The sequence below is a fragment of the Carassius auratus genome, chromosome 43 (genome assembly GCF_003368295.1).
Source record: "Carassius auratus strain Wakin chromosome 43, ASM336829v1, whole genome shotgun sequence".
NCBI lineage: Eukaryota > Metazoa > Chordata > Actinopteri > Cypriniformes > Cyprinidae > Carassius > Carassius auratus.
The window spans coordinates 21,469,965-21,484,985 of NC_039285.1; the positions used below are offsets into that span (position 1 = coordinate 21,469,965).

At 36.5% G+C, this 15,021-nt stretch overlaps 2 protein-coding genes across 5 annotated transcripts; one reads left to right on the plus strand and one right to left on the minus strand.

Annotated features, from left to right (window-relative positions):
- Positions 1-727: 727 nt before the first annotated feature.
- On the minus strand, positions 728-11,176 carry LOC113061886 (toll/interleukin-1 receptor domain-containing adapter protein-like). The gene is made up of 4 exons (XM_026231388.1): positions 11,054-11,176; positions 10,724-10,781; positions 2,193-2,729; positions 728-908 (listed from the first exon to the last, which is right to left on the minus strand). The coding sequence occupies exons 1-4, from the start codon at positions 11,153-11,155 to the stop codon at positions 850-852; spliced, it is 756 nt and encodes a 251-aa protein (XP_026087173.1). The 5' UTR covers positions 11,156-11,176; the 3' UTR covers positions 728-849.
- A 971-nt stretch (positions 11,177-12,147) lies between these two features.
- Positions 12,148-14,484, plus strand: gemin7 (gem (nuclear organelle) associated protein 7). 4 transcript variants are annotated; one of them, XM_026231391.1, is made up of 2 exons: positions 12,148-12,449; positions 13,929-14,484. In XM_026231391.1, the coding sequence occupies exon 2, from the start codon at positions 13,936-13,938 to the stop codon at positions 14,308-14,310; it is 375 nt and encodes a 124-aa protein (XP_026087176.1). In that variant the 5' UTR covers positions 12,148-12,449; positions 13,929-13,935; the 3' UTR covers positions 14,311-14,484. The 4 variants fall into 4 exon arrangements, with proteins under 4 accessions (XP_026087176.1, XP_026087178.1, XP_026087174.1 ...); XM_026231393.1 differs by having other exon boundaries at positions 13,932-14,484; XM_026231389.1 differs by lacking the exon at positions 12,148-12,449 and adding an exon at positions 13,772-13,848 and having other exon boundaries at positions 13,932-14,484.
- Positions 14,485-15,021: the final 537 nt, after the last annotated feature.

Sequence of the window (15,021 nt, forward strand, 5' to 3'; positions counted from 1 at the left end):
TTTTGACTTTTCTGTTGCAATCTGGGTCACTTGATTTATTTCACACAATATACATATCTTCATAAAAGTCTGGGTTGACACCGTCACTATGGAAAACAAGAGGATTGTATCATATTTCAACAAAACAATCAGTGCAATAACCTCATAAACATGATAATAATAATAGTTTACACACACCAGTTCAAGTAGCACAAATAAAGAGTATCATATCAGTAACAGATTATTCTTATTTTTTAAATGAATACTTTTAATCAGCAAGGACACCTTAAACTGATTAAAAGTGACTGTAAGATTTCTATTTAAAAAAAAAGCTTTTCTTTCTATTCATTAAATCAAACTATAAGACAAAATGCATCACAGTTTCCTCATCAACACTCATAATAATAAGAAATGTGACACTGAAGACAAGAGTAATCATGCTGAAAATACAGCATTGCGTCATAAGAATAAATTACATTTTAAAATATAATACATTCGAAAACAGTTATTTTACATTGTAATAATATTTCACAATATTGCAATTTCACTGTATTTTTTGGCAAATAAATGCAGACTTGGTGAGCAGACGTCTTTGAAAAATATGTTACTGTTGCCAAACATTTAAATGGTAGTGTGTTTGTATATTGTATACATACATATATATATATATATATGGCATTTCTTCTTTTCTGTTCAACAGAAACCTGAGGGTGAGAAAACGATGACATAATTTTCCTTTTTTTTTTTGACATTATTAATCTTTAATTTTAATTTTGAGATCTCTGAGACATTAGACGGAGAGAGTTACGATGCAGCTTGGAAGTGAAGAATCTTGTTATTGCGGTCAATATAATGAATGCTGATCTGTTCTCAGCCGTCAGAATGAGACGCACTGCTGGACTTTTCCTTCTCAGACATGTCCTTCAAATCTGTAAAAAACAACAAAAAAAAAAGAAAAAAGAAAAAAAAAACCTTGTTGAGAATCTATCATTTATTTCCAGACATAACAAAACATCTACCAAAATCAGTGTGAGAAAGTTTGAAATATAAACATTCCCGTCTGGTTTACAGAAAAAAAGGCTTTATCTCTGTTTCATGGAAGAAGTTTTTTCGGCTGCAAAAAAGCCAGAAGAGTAAAGCACTTTTCTCACTGTGCTGTATTTTCACTGCATGCAAAAGAGCAGCCAGGACAAATGATTTATTACGAGTTTTCTTTTGTGTTCTATAGAAAAACAAATCTCATGAAGGTTTGCAACATGGGATTGAGTGAATGCTTTTAAATGCATGTTAAAATTTCCATGTGGATTACAGCGTTTGAAAATAAACTAATGCACGTAATGTGATGCATACTTGTCAGTAATAAGTTATTAACTATTTGCATCTATTTTTATTTAACGACTGTGGCGAGAGAAGCAAACAACAGACAGAGTGGGGGTGGCGTCAGGGAATAAAGTGTCCAAAATAAACAGGGGATCAGGTGTCCTCATGGTGGCACGGGGTATGTGAAGGGCAGGTATGTTCAGGATGGAAGGGTCCAGCATATTGGAGAAACTCGGATGTAAACAACAGCACTGATTTCATGGTTAATGAAGATGTCATTCAGTCTATGCTCCAAAACTTTGGAATACACTACCTTTACCTATTAGAGCTTCCCTTACATTAAGCCTTTTTAAAGTATCGATTCAAACCTACCTCTTTTCTCAGGAGTATTCTTAATTTGGGTCTATCTTATGTATCTCTTAAATGCTAAGGGTTTAATTTTTATTTTATTAAATGATCTTCTTATGATTGGACTGAAATCCTTCCAGTCCTGTTTTATTTGTGTGTGCGTGCTCTGCTTGTGAAGCACTCTGGTCAACATTCCCGTTGTTTTAATTGTGCTATATACATAAAGTTGACCTTGACCTATTCATTTATGATGTCTAAACCACAGAAAGAAAGAAAAATGAGAAAGGGGCCCAATATTTTGACAAACTAAAGTTAATAGGTGTGAAAAATCTGTATGTGCTGGCTCCTGGAATACAAAAACAATAAAGCATCATGAACTAAATAGGCAGTCGTGGCCTGATGCTTACAGAGTCAGACTTGTATAATTGAAAATACAACTGTATAGTCGATGATAATTGATAATTTGATAATAATGGCATTGTTTATGTTCATTCCCCCCAATATGGCCGACTTCCGGATTGATGACATGTCGTGGAAATACTCACAATGCAGTACCGCCTTGTAGACTAGAGTGTAGCCGAAATCTTTGTTCGTATTCAGATCCACAGTAAAAAGGAAGCGCAGTTCGGGTGGGAGCTGTGATCTGGGCATGTTCACTACAGCCGGGATGATCCTCTGTGACATGGGCCCTTCAGACAGGACCTGGTGCATCTGATACGAGCACCAGTCATCCTTCACAAAGTTGGGAGTGAGGAGTAACAGCCAGCAGTGACTGTCCTGCACGGCCTGGAGCAGCTCGGTGGACACAGCGCCTCCTGCGGGACAGTCCCGCTCCTGCAGGTAACAGCGCAGGCCGTTAGACGGGGCTTCTAGGAAAGAGGTCAGACTCTGTGCTAGATCACTGTCCTCATCGTTGTGACACACGAAGACGTCAAATCTGAGAGAGGAGCGGAAAGAGGAGGAGAGCACGGAGGGCAGAGGCGGATCTGAGACGGAGGAAGAGGAGGACGCCTGAGAACATTTACTGGGTTTGACTTGCTCCAAATCATTTCTTGGTTTTCCAAAGTGCTGACGAAACCAGCCTGATGATGCAAATACAATATAATGTTTTTCAGTTAAAGAGTTAATATACACAGAAGCACAAATGGACACATTTTTAATGGGACAGAACTAAAAGTGCATCAGTATAAAACACTATAGATCTAAACATTAATTGTCATACGGTATTCACTACACAGCATTTAATTATTGCATATCAGCATAGTTTCTTTATCACATATTATTAAACAATTTATGGTGAGATTATTACTATGGTTTACAGTATTTACCTAAAACACTTCAACAAAACCTTTTTTTTACCTGAGTTTTAAATTGAAGTTAGTTCTTTAAAATGCACATTTTGACAAAAAATTGTACATTTTAGGAATATGTGTATTTTAAAACTTCACACACACACACACACATGCAAACATGCAGTACTGTGCAAAAGTCTTAGACCATTGGTATTTTCACCACCAACAAAAAATAAATAAATGGTTATATCAGTTTACAATTCCAAACATTTCTTTTGCCATTAATTGTAATAATCAAGTGAGATGTTTGTCTGAGAGCAGCCAATGCTTCACACAGAGATCTGTGATCTGATCTCAGCATCATCCGGTCCTTCTGCGATTACAAGAAGAAACATGAAAAACTGAGACTAAATCCAGAAGAATTCCGAACATCTCCAAAAACGCTTGAAGAAACCTTCCTGCAAAGCTGTGAGAGGTTTTAGACACAGAATACTGTAAAGTGAGTATACTTTAAAAAATAATGTCGTAAATAGATTCTATTTATCCATTAAAGCTGCGGTAGGTAACTTTTGACGCTCTAGCGGTTAATAAACAGAACTGCTTGCGTCTTGCGGAAGAACATTGTAGCCGGATCTACTTCTCTGTTTCTGTCTATGAAGAATCACAAAGGTACTGGGTTACTCCGCCGCGGTATCCCCGAAGCAATCTAAAATAGTCCGAATATAAACACTTATTATAGGTGCACCCTAGTGATTCAGGACAAGCTAAAAACACGGTTTGGAAAATGGATTCATGGTGTACTCGCTTATTATATAGATTTTTCTACATTTTGAACACAAACAAATTTACGGACCGCAGCTCTGGGGCCTCTACCATGACGATGGATTAGGTGGCTAGCCAGCTATGTTTCAGCTTAGTTTCCGCCTTAGTTGGGTTTTAGGTACTATGAAAGTAGCTCAGCTTTAATCGGTGTTCGTTGCCATGGTATCTTACGCTGCACGGCTCACCTGCTCCGTTATGTTCTGGGTTAGAGATCTCAAACTGAAGGTGGACCAATCAGATGTGAGAGAAGTGACACATGTCTGACACAAAGTCACTCCAGTTTATCTTGCTCCAAATTAAAGGTCACTTATGCTTTAAAAAAAAAAAAATAGAAGTCTGGCTTTAATGATAATAACATAATTTTATGATTTATATAATTATTGTGATTCATATTATTATTTATCTCTTACACACAAGCAATTTTAGTTTAACAGTTATTATAAATTATTTTAAATAAATATTAATGTATACAGATCATGTAATATAAATAAGCTGTAGTATCAAAAGACTGAGCTATTTTAAAAATTACAAATCTGAACTTACATGTTCAAGTCTCTATCACTATATATTTTCAAATGTATAAACTAAGTTAACAAGTTCCACTTGTGACTACACTGATGGAACAAGATCATTTATTTTATTAGTCCTCCATTTTTCATATGACATTTAAATTTGTCATATTCTTCCATCTCTTAACCTTTAGCAAAACCTTTAACCTCTAGTTTTGATTCCCGCTGGGTCTCTCGCGAGAAGTAAATCAAACTTGCTTTGTATTGCAAGGCTCGTGATTGGCTGTTCGCCAGTGATGTCACACATTCATGTGCACGCGTATGAAGTTATTTTTGATTCAAAACAACTGAACACCTGTGGCAGTGCGATTTGTAGTTGTAGAGAAAAGCCACACATGTGTATCAGTAAATTTGAAGTCACAGAGAGAAATGTTTTAAGAGTTGCAAACCTCTAGACTTTTTTTTCTCTCCCACAAACACAACACAACAGTTACACCTTCTCAAATTCTTCATTGCAGGTGCACAAATCCTATTCTACAAATCACACATTTAGAAACTCGTACGCTCACATTTTTGAAACAATTGCTGCAGTGAATGTGGTGCAAAACGCATTTACACACCCGCATCAAGAAATGTGAAGTCGTGGAGAAATGTTGAACATCCGAAAATCAATACGTGAATTCATCCAATGAGAGTTGCACACTTGTAGAATATTTTCTCAGAAATGTCTTGTATATTTTTCTAACACAAACACAAAGTACATAACTACAGCTTCTTGAATCTGCTGCGATGAATCTCAAACACTGTTTTTCGCTTTCAAGTGACAAGTTTCGTGCTCTCCCTTTTGCACCGAGATATTTGGTTCAAAAGTGATTCGTGCATCTGTAGAGGTAGTGGGCGGGACTGTTTAGAGATTACAGAATTTCAGCCAATCAGAAGAGCTACTTTGGCTCGTTGCTGAGCATAGACTCATGGTGTCATATTCACATTGTTTTTAATGTCAAATAGTTTATCCATAATGTTAGACCATTGCAATAAAATAATAGTTTTGTGCTTAATATAGAAAAGGCACTTTTGATTTTGTTGTAAAAAAATAAAAAATAATTAAAGCTGCAAGCAGCATTTTACCGGGGTTCAAGCACATTAAGGCCTCTGAGGTGGTCAGAGCCAACCTGGATGTATGGATGACAGTTAAACACATCCAAAATGGAGAACAGGCTAACAGACAGACACGCACACTGAAAGTAAATGATTAGACTAATATATGTATACTCTATAAGCATATGCACAAACACACACACACACACACACACACACACACACACACACAAAGACACACAAAGATACACATATACATGCACAAACATTTTGTGGCAGATATAGGTGTTTGATAAAAAGTGATAGGTGACAATAAGCTTATTGCAAGTCTTCTCTTTTTTTAGAGTTTAGATGTCATTTTCAGATTAAACTGTAATCATAATGTGGCAAAATTGTTAAAACTGATACATCTGTATGAACAAAATGGAAAACATCAATTCAATGAGATACAAAATGTTATAACAGTTAATTTATTAATGTTTTGGCATGAATTCATAAAAACAGTACTAGCTGAAAGAGCCCATTAGTGGTCTTCCGCTGCCATCTAGTGGTTATAAATTGCATTTACTCAAACAACACTGTGTTTTTAAACATAACTGTTAAAGTGTTGTTGTTGGGTTTTTTTGCCCTATCTCTCTTAAATGTTGCATGCTTGTTTAGAATGAAATTATGCATTACTTTACACAGTTTTGATAATTTGTGGGATTTCTGTTTGTATTAATAGGTCTTTGTGCCTCTGGGGTGGTCTCGGCCAACCAGGATGTATGGATGACATTTAAATACATCCAAAAGACAGACACACACACACTGAAATTAAATGATTAAACTAGTTTTTAAGAGTTTAGATGTCATTCAGGTTTCACTGTAATCACAATGTGGCAAAATTGTAAAAAATGATGTGTCTGTATGAACAAAATGGAAAACATTGATTCAATAAGATGTAACATGTTATAACAGTTAATTTATTAATGTTTTGGCATGAATTCATGAATCCTTTCTACAGTACTGTTCATTTTAACTGAATGAGCCCATTAGTGGTCTTCCGCTGCCATCTAGTGGTTATAAATTGCATTTACTGAAACAACACTGTGTTTCTAAACATAACTGTTATAGTGTTGTTATTTTTTTTTTTTTTTGCCCAATCTCTCTTAAATTTTGCATGCTTGTTTAGAATGAAATCATGCATTATTTTACACAGTTTTGATCATTTGTGGGATTTCTGTTTGTATTAATAGGCCTTTGTGTACACTATGCAAATAACATAATATAAAATTACTGGTTTATAGTTGTCTAAATGCAATTGTTCAACATGTTTTTGATAATTATTGACCTTCAGAGTCTAGAGAATTGTACTTCAGTGGTTTTATTGATTTTCATCTTATACCCGATCACTAGTTTGCCAAAGTACCTTTTTAAAATAATCTTGAATGTTTAATTAACAGCTTTATTGACAACGTTGGTCCCAGAGGCAAAGTTGTTCAGAATGAGGATATTTATCAAATGATATAAAGATTTAGTGTTTTTGAGTGAATATATGAGCATTTACAAACAATTTGAGGCCATTTACCATATAAATCTTGTGTTTTGAGACCTTTTCTACTGTTATAGCGCCACCTATGGTCTGATCTCCATGAAACTTTGGATGCTTGTTAAGAGTCACAAGTTAGATGATTTCACCGAGTTTCATAAAGTTTTGAGTTTTCGTTAAGGTTTTATAGGCTTTGGGGTATGTTTGGCCACACCCCTTTTTCTAAATTACCCCTTTACAGCTGACCAAAGGACAAAATTCAACATTTTTTTAATAATTATTGATCTAGAGAGTCCACAGAATATTACTGCAGTGGTTTGGTTCCGATCGGACAAAAAACCTAGGACTAGTTCGCAAAAGTAGGTTTTAAACATAGTTGTGAATAACAATTGAATGATTTGATTGACAGCAATGGTTCTTGAGGCAAAGTTGTGCATTATGAGGAGATCTATCAAATGATATGCATATTTCGTTGATATGTGAAACACCACGTGATTACAGAGCCATAAAACTCGTTAGCGCCAACTAGTGGCCGATTTCTTTCAAAATTCTTACAGACCTTAAGGTTCATGAGTTGAACGTACCCAGCGAGTTTTGTTCCGATCAACATCCGTTAACCCTTTCAAATAGGTGCTTAAAATTGTTTGGCCAATGGCGACCATGTTTTTTTGAGATATGCAAATGTCCTCATAGGTACTTGTGCCGCTTCAGACCAAGACACTGCATACCAATTTTCAAGTCGATCGAGCCAACGGTTGCCTAGTTATAGCCATTTATGTGTTTTTTCGATCTTATAGCGCCCCCAAGTGGCAGAGATGCGCATTTTTTTTTTGTTTGACCAAAGATTGAGCTCATACATATGTGTACCAAGTTTGGTGAAGATATCTCATTCCGTTCAAGAGTTATAAATAAAATAGCATTTGGCTAACGTTAGCATAGACGCTTTTTGGTGTACTGTTTCGCGTAAGAATTGAAATTTCAACTTTTTTTTGATAATTATTGATATTGAGTGTCCAGGGAATATTTCTGAAGTGGTTTGATTCCGATTGGTTAAAAATCCTAAGACTAGTTCGCAAAAGTATGTTTCGGATATAGCTCGATTTTGCGAGAAAACGGTGCGTCGTAGAGCAAAAAATGCAGCTGTGCACTTTTGTTCGGGCTAACCCAAGGATTGCAACGATGCCTTGTTTTTGAGTCTACGGCTAACGGTTTACGATCTGCGGCCAAAAATGTCCAAAATTTTAGTTTTTTGCGCTGTAGCGCCCCCGTTAGGCCGATTGGGCTAAGACTTTGATAAGTTCTCCCCAAAATGAGCTCTACGATCTGTCCAAATTTCAGCTCTCTAGGCCTTACGGTTTGGGCTGCACGTTCAGTTCTAGGGCGGAAGAATAATAATAATAATAAAAATCCTAACAATTACAAGAGGGTTTCAGCACTGCGTGCTTGAACCCCTAAAAATGCTAAATGATGCTTGGCTTATTTGGGCTGTGATAAATCTTTCTCTGGTAGTCCATCATCTGTGCTCTTGCTGTTGTGAAAGATGTGTCCATCGTGGAGGCTCAATTGAAATTCCTGTGGTACAGGTAAGGTACTGTTAGGATCCTTTAAAGGAAAAAATGTTGAAACATGACATCCTGCCATAATATATAAATAACCATTGTTTATACCACTATGCAACTTTTGCTTTTTTATTTATTTTTATCAGTCAGTGGGATCACTTTGACAGCAGGATAAAGAAACAATTAAAGAAGAGTGGCAAGCCATAGGAGAGTCATCTACAGGAGTCATGCTGTTAAGAAATAACCAAGTCATGGTGTTAATAAATATTTTTTTTTGAACAACAATGTTGTCTCTTTCTTTTAAATGACCCTTGGATCTTTAAAAAAGGGTTAAATAGTGTTTGTCTTCATAAAATGCTATGTAGGACATGTTCTGTTGCTCTATGACGAGCAATTGTGAATTGTACAGCAAATATTTCATTTAGGATCCATATGATTACACAGTGCTGTCTAATGGCCTGAATATGGTTAATATCTAAATATAACTTAATATAAATTCACAACATCATATATCAGTCAGTCTCCTGTATATAAAAACAGTTTATAAATAAATATTAATAATACAGTTTACAGTAGGTCATAGGTCTGCAGCCTCCCCCTACTGGACGCATGTGGAACAACAGGGGCGTAAAACTGCTAGGGGCATATATCTACCAGCTACAGTTCCCAAGCCTCCACCTACTCAGCAACGAGCCAAAGTAGCTCTTCTGATTGGCTGAAATTCTGTAATCTCTAAACAGTCCCGCCCACTACCTCTACAGATGCACAAATCACTTTTGAACCAAATATCTCGGTGCAAAAGGGAGAGCGCGAAACTTGTCACTTGAAAGCGAAAAACAGTGTTTGAGATTCATCGCAGCAGATTCAAGCAGCTGTAGTTATGTACTTTGTGTTTGTGTTAGAAAAATATAGAAGACATTTCTGAGAAAATATTCTACAAGTGTGCAACTCTCATTTGATGAATTCACGTATTGATTTGCGGATGTTGAACATTTCTCCACGACTTCACATTTCTTGATGCGGGTGTGTAAATGCGTTTTGGACCACATTCACTGCAGCAATTGTTTCAAAAATGTGAGCGTACGAGTTTCTAAATGTGTGATTTGTAGAATAGGATTTGTGCACCTGCAATGAAGAATTTGAGAAGGTGTAACTGTTGTGTTGTGTTTGTGGGAGAGAAAAAAAAGTCTAGAGGTTTGCAACTCTTAAAACATTTCTCTCTGTGACTTCAAATTTACTGATACACATGTGTGGCTTTTCTCTACAACTACAAATCGCACTGCCACAGGTGTTCAGTTGTTTTGAATCAAAAATAACTTCATACTACACGCGCTCCACAAACTCAGGATCAAAGCCTGAATTGACAAAGAAAGTTGATGAACAGCATCATGGTACCAACAGAGCCGGACTGGAGAGGTTTGGTTTTGTCAACTCAAAACTAATCCTGTAACTCTGAATTTGTTCAGCTACCATCATGGTACAGGCCCCCGATTGGTTGTTTCTTAACGGGAGCGGATGAATTTCTGCAAATGGCAATAGGACACTGGGAGGAGCCAGAGGAGCTTGATTTTTTCACAGATAATCTATCTCGTATTCTACTGTCAGGACATAATGACAGGTTTAACAAATATGTAAAAAATATATATTTACAAAAGTTACCTACTGCAGCTTTAACCTCTATTAACTAAATTAAATCAACATTTGGTGTGAGGTCCGAGGTACACATGTGCATTATTCTCAGAGACCTTTGCAGAAGGGTTTCTTCAGGCATCTTGGAGACTTTGTTCAATTGTTCTCGATTTAGTCTGTCTCAGTTTACTCTGTTTCTTCATGTAATGCCATATAAAATCAGACTTTTTTTAAACCCACTGCAGATATGCTGTTTGCCTGAAGCTTTACTGTAATGCTTATATTGTTGTACTGATGTCATGTTGTGTCCCTTAAAGCTCTGTGTCTATGTTGTACACTGTCTGTGTTTACTTTATGTAATACGCGTATTGTAATGTGCAATATCCTGTTTGCTCTGATAACTTGCACAGCTCAAGATTTGTCAAATTTGCACCTGTGCCTCTAGACAAAATAGTTTCACTATGACTATGGCTGAGTGAATGACAATAAATGCTGATTTTCTTTGGATTTTACTTCTTGCTGTCTTACTGTCAGTATCTTCTTAAAGTCCACATTAAAATGCCTATTTTACATAATTGTTAAACGCTTCCTTTGTGTTTGATAGTGACGATGCAAAAGGAAACTGCAACAGAGACTCACCCGTAATGCTTCTGATGCGGTTTTCCTCCATTCTTCTCCATCCTTTCAAGGATATAAACTACAACAGGAGCATACGCAGTCATTAATTACAAATAAATACCGTATTGCACGCTACATCTCATTACACACAAAAGTAACTCAAAAAGCACTGCATGACATGCACACTGCCATCTGCGTTAAGTTAATGTCGCTTCCACTTTTCCCTGGATCACTTTCACTTGTTATGTCTGGATATTAGTAGCCTACGTTTGTGATTATTATGTAGTAGACTGCAAGTAAATATCATCATTCTATCATACTGGAAGCACAGAGTGAGATGTCAGTACTTACAGTTGTTTTAAGATGATAAGAGTGTGCGGGTCGTCTGAGGGCACTCACAAGAGCAGCATGAGATGTTTGAGGAAGTTCATTCGATCGGAAAGCATGCACCATTATGCAAACCAAAACAACTTATGTCCGTTCTTGCAAAATATTCATAATAAAAGAATAGCAAGACAGTAGAGGAAGTGAAGAAAGAAATGGGTGCTTCTTTGACTTAGTCTTGTCAACTGACAGTCTGGCTGCAGAATGGCCAATGCATTCACATATGATATAATACAGTATACTCAAACTAAGGGAGTCGCAGTTTCCATTCACACCTGGTCTATATGGTTTGCTGGGCTTTCACTATTCATTAACTGTGGGAAGACTTTGCATCATCCATGTTATGTCATGGTAAATTACCTACATTCTTGCTCTAAGGGTACCCTTTCAGAAGTTAGTAATACTTTCACTAATATGCACCATTTAGAGGTAAATAAGGTACAACAGTGTGCTTCAACTGAATGTGGTTTTTACAGCTCACTGCTCCTTTCACATCCACACCCAAACCCACACATTATCAGTGTGCAAACATGTGCGTGCATACGTGTGTCTGAAACACAGATCCATCTGAAACGCTGAAGGGTTAGTTCACCCAAAAAATGTGTAAACATATAGCTGTGTTTTACACAGGTGTACTGTATATGACTTTCTTCTTTTAGACGAATCCAGTCAGTAATATAAAAAAAAATGCTTTTGATCTTTCGAGCTCTGTCATTGCAGTCAACCGGTGTTGCATGCATCAGTCCAAAAGACATGAAATAAAAAGCATTCTTCCAAAAAAATTGTCACACAGAGCCTCCTATAGCGACTTGATGCGTTTTTGTACGAAAAAATAATTATCACTTTAATCTCGTCTCGTGTAGCCAGACCTTCAGACTGACGGTTGAAGGTCTGTAATCTATGGCAGCTGTCATTGGCTAAGCCCCGCCCATGAGGCCTTTTGACCAACATGTCAAACAACCAATCACAGTTGGTTTCGAGGCGTGAAACGGACATATTTTAAAGATTCTATGCTGCAATTTTTTTTATATTTCACATACTTTTGAAAATCCAGAATTTAGTTGATCCTGATAAGCACAGTTGTAGAGATGATGGCTTTCTTCTTTCGTGAGGGGGTATGATGCCACAGTATGGAAACACAGAGGAGAGATCAAAACAAAACAATGGTCACTAATTTGAATGTCGGAGGATTTCTATATGAGCCAATAGGAGACTTGTTTTGCCTTGCTAAAGTAAGGACACTTTGCTTGCTTTGCTCCTGTTAACAAACGTTGGATTTCGCCAGACTCACCGACGCATGCACAACGCTGATCTCATGTCAGAACTGGTTCTGTGTACAACTATTGGCGCAAGCTACAGTAAGGTGATTATTACATTTTTAATATGGATATTTTTCTTACAAAAATGGGCACTTTTTATTTCCCGTCTTTTGGACTGATGCATGAAACACCCACCGACTGCAATGACAGAGCCCAGAGATCAAAGACCACTTTTAAAATTACTCTGACTGGGTTCGTCTGAAAGAAAGTCATATACAGCTAGGATGGCTCGGGGGTGATTAAAACACAGCCTGATTTTCATTTTTGGTTGAACTAACAGCTTAACTAGTGCTCAATCTGTTAAATTATTCCTAAATTTGTTTGAATTTTATTGCAGTAAAGTCATGTTCGCATCATTGAAATATTTTTGACAATCCACTTCAGATGCTATTTTTTGAATGTTGTCTAACTATAATAACAAGAGGAAATTTAACACAGGTAAAGACTGTGGGGTGATTCAATTTACATTTAATCATTGTGATTTGATCAAATATACAGGAAAAGTGAAGCCTGGAGTTAAGGCTGCTCGATTATGGCAAAAATCAAAATCATAATTATTTTGGTCAATATTGTAATCACGGTTATTTAACAAGATTATGAGAGGGCCATATGACCAAAACTTTATATGAGTGATTTATTTAAAGATTTAAAAAATTTGTATTTCCTATATATTTATATATATATATATATATATATATATATATATATATATATATATATATATATATATATATATATATATATATATATATATGTATGTATTTCCTATATTATATATATATATATATATATATATATATATATATATATATATATATATATATATATATAAGGCTGCTATGACATCTACATTGTAGGGACCAGCGGAATTTCAATCAAACAAACAAAAAGTCCACAAAATGATTGAAAATAATTAAACAGTCCATGATAAAAAAAGCAAAGGACAAATACAACAGAATAAAAAAGATACGAACGAAAAAAACTGTTTTGATGTTTTTTTTATGCAAGTCTCAACCAGTATGATTATTTCATTTCTTCACTATACTATTTATTATTAATGTCTAATTTACGTTTTAGTTTGGCTCTAGTTTTGTATTTATTAGAGTTTATATGAAAAGGTTCAAGTAGCGTGGTAATAAATCATAACCCACTGTCACTTTAAGAGCCGCACGGATTCAAAGTTATTATCATTGTTGAAAACTTTTTGAAGATCAATATTTCCGTGGAAACCGTGAAACTTCTTTTTCAGGATACGTTGATGAATGGGTATTTGAAAAGAACAGCATTTATTTGAAACAGAAACATGTTTTAGCATTCTAAACATCACTTTTGATCAATATAATGCATCTTTGCTCAATGACTTTTATTTTCTTTTTTAACCTTGGTGACTTTTATTTTGTAAATAAATCGCTCTTCCGGTTGGACGTTCAGACGCGTGCTGAGGTGCGTAAACACTTGTCACTTTATCTCCGAGATATAGGTCAGAGTTACAGTAAGATAGTTTGTGATGTGTGTGTTTAAAGCAGCAGTATGAAGACTCCGGTGAGCGTCCTGCGGCTGCCCCGAGGACCGGACCCGAACAGCCGAGGATTCGACCCGAGCTCTCCCCGCTTCCTCGCTCTCTGCCCCACAAGCGTCCCCTCTTCCTCCTCCTCCTCCTCAGATGAAGAGGAGCAGCGGTTGCGAGCGGAGCTGCGCGAGAGGTTTCTGCGGACTCTTTTACTGATGACAGGAAAGCGAGTCCGGTTCGACATGCACGAGCACGTGCGCGTGCACGCGAGGTTCGGCGCCTCGGACATCGACGTGCTGAACCTTCAGGTGTCCGATCTGGAGACTCCTCTCGGGGTTCAGAGAGAGGCGCTTCTGAGGTGCCAGGATGTGATCGCGTGCTCCTTCGAAGTGTGAGGGCGGGTCTTCGCCGCGAGAGGGCGCCAGGGGACCGTCGCGTTCACTGATGGTCATGCTGCTGTTTGGAATAAACCTTTGCAATGTTGAGAACTGCGTTCTTAATTTTATTTCTTTTCTTTTTCTTTTTCTAATCAACATTTAAAAATAAAGGTTCTAAAATTGGTTCTTGCACTGATGCAGAAATGTTTTTTTTTTTCAGTGAGTTTAATAATCTCAAGAAACTTCTTACACTCTAAAGAAACTTTTATGCAATGGAAAGGTTCTTCCCAGATCCTTTATTTAAGGAGATTTTTTTTTTCTTTGTGTGTGTTTGACAGATAAAAAAAAAAGAAATCCATACAGGTTTTGAATGGCACGAGGACGAGTGAATATATATATATATATGTATGTATATATATATATATATATATGTGTGTGTGTGTGTGTGTGTGTAATCCACATCAGGAGCAAGCTTTAAACACTTCTGATTAAACTTAAAGTATCCACCTGCACCAAAACACACAATTTCCAAATCAATGTCTTGCGGTTTTTCTCTGAAAACTCAAAAAAGCATATTAGTCATCTACTTGTGTCCGAAAAGTTTAGTTTAAGGGCACAGGAGTCTGTTGTTCTTTAATGGAGCGAGGAGAATCAATGACATTCAATCTTCTTAAAAGGAACGAGGTTGTTTACCAGAGCCGGTTTTATTGGAATATCATTAGACATTGT

Excerpts from the sequence above, each read along its gene's own strand:
- LOC113061886 (XM_026231388.1), bottom strand. The coding sequence starts at position 11,155 with ATGGTGCATGCTTTCCGATCGAATGAACTTCCTCAAACATCTCATGCT. Across the intron at positions 10,782-11,053 it reads CTTATCATCTTAAAACAACT|TTTATATCCTTGAAAGGATG; the intron begins GTAAGTACTGAC and ends CTCCTGTTGTAG. Across the intron at positions 2,730-10,723 it reads CCGCATCAGAAGCATTACGG|GCTGGTTTCGTCAGCACTTT; the intron begins GTGAGTCTCTGT and ends TTGCATCATCAG.
- gemin7 (XM_026231391.1), top strand. The coding sequence starts at position 13,936 with ATGAAGACTCCGGTGAGCGTCCTGCGGCTGCCCCGAGGACCGGACCCG.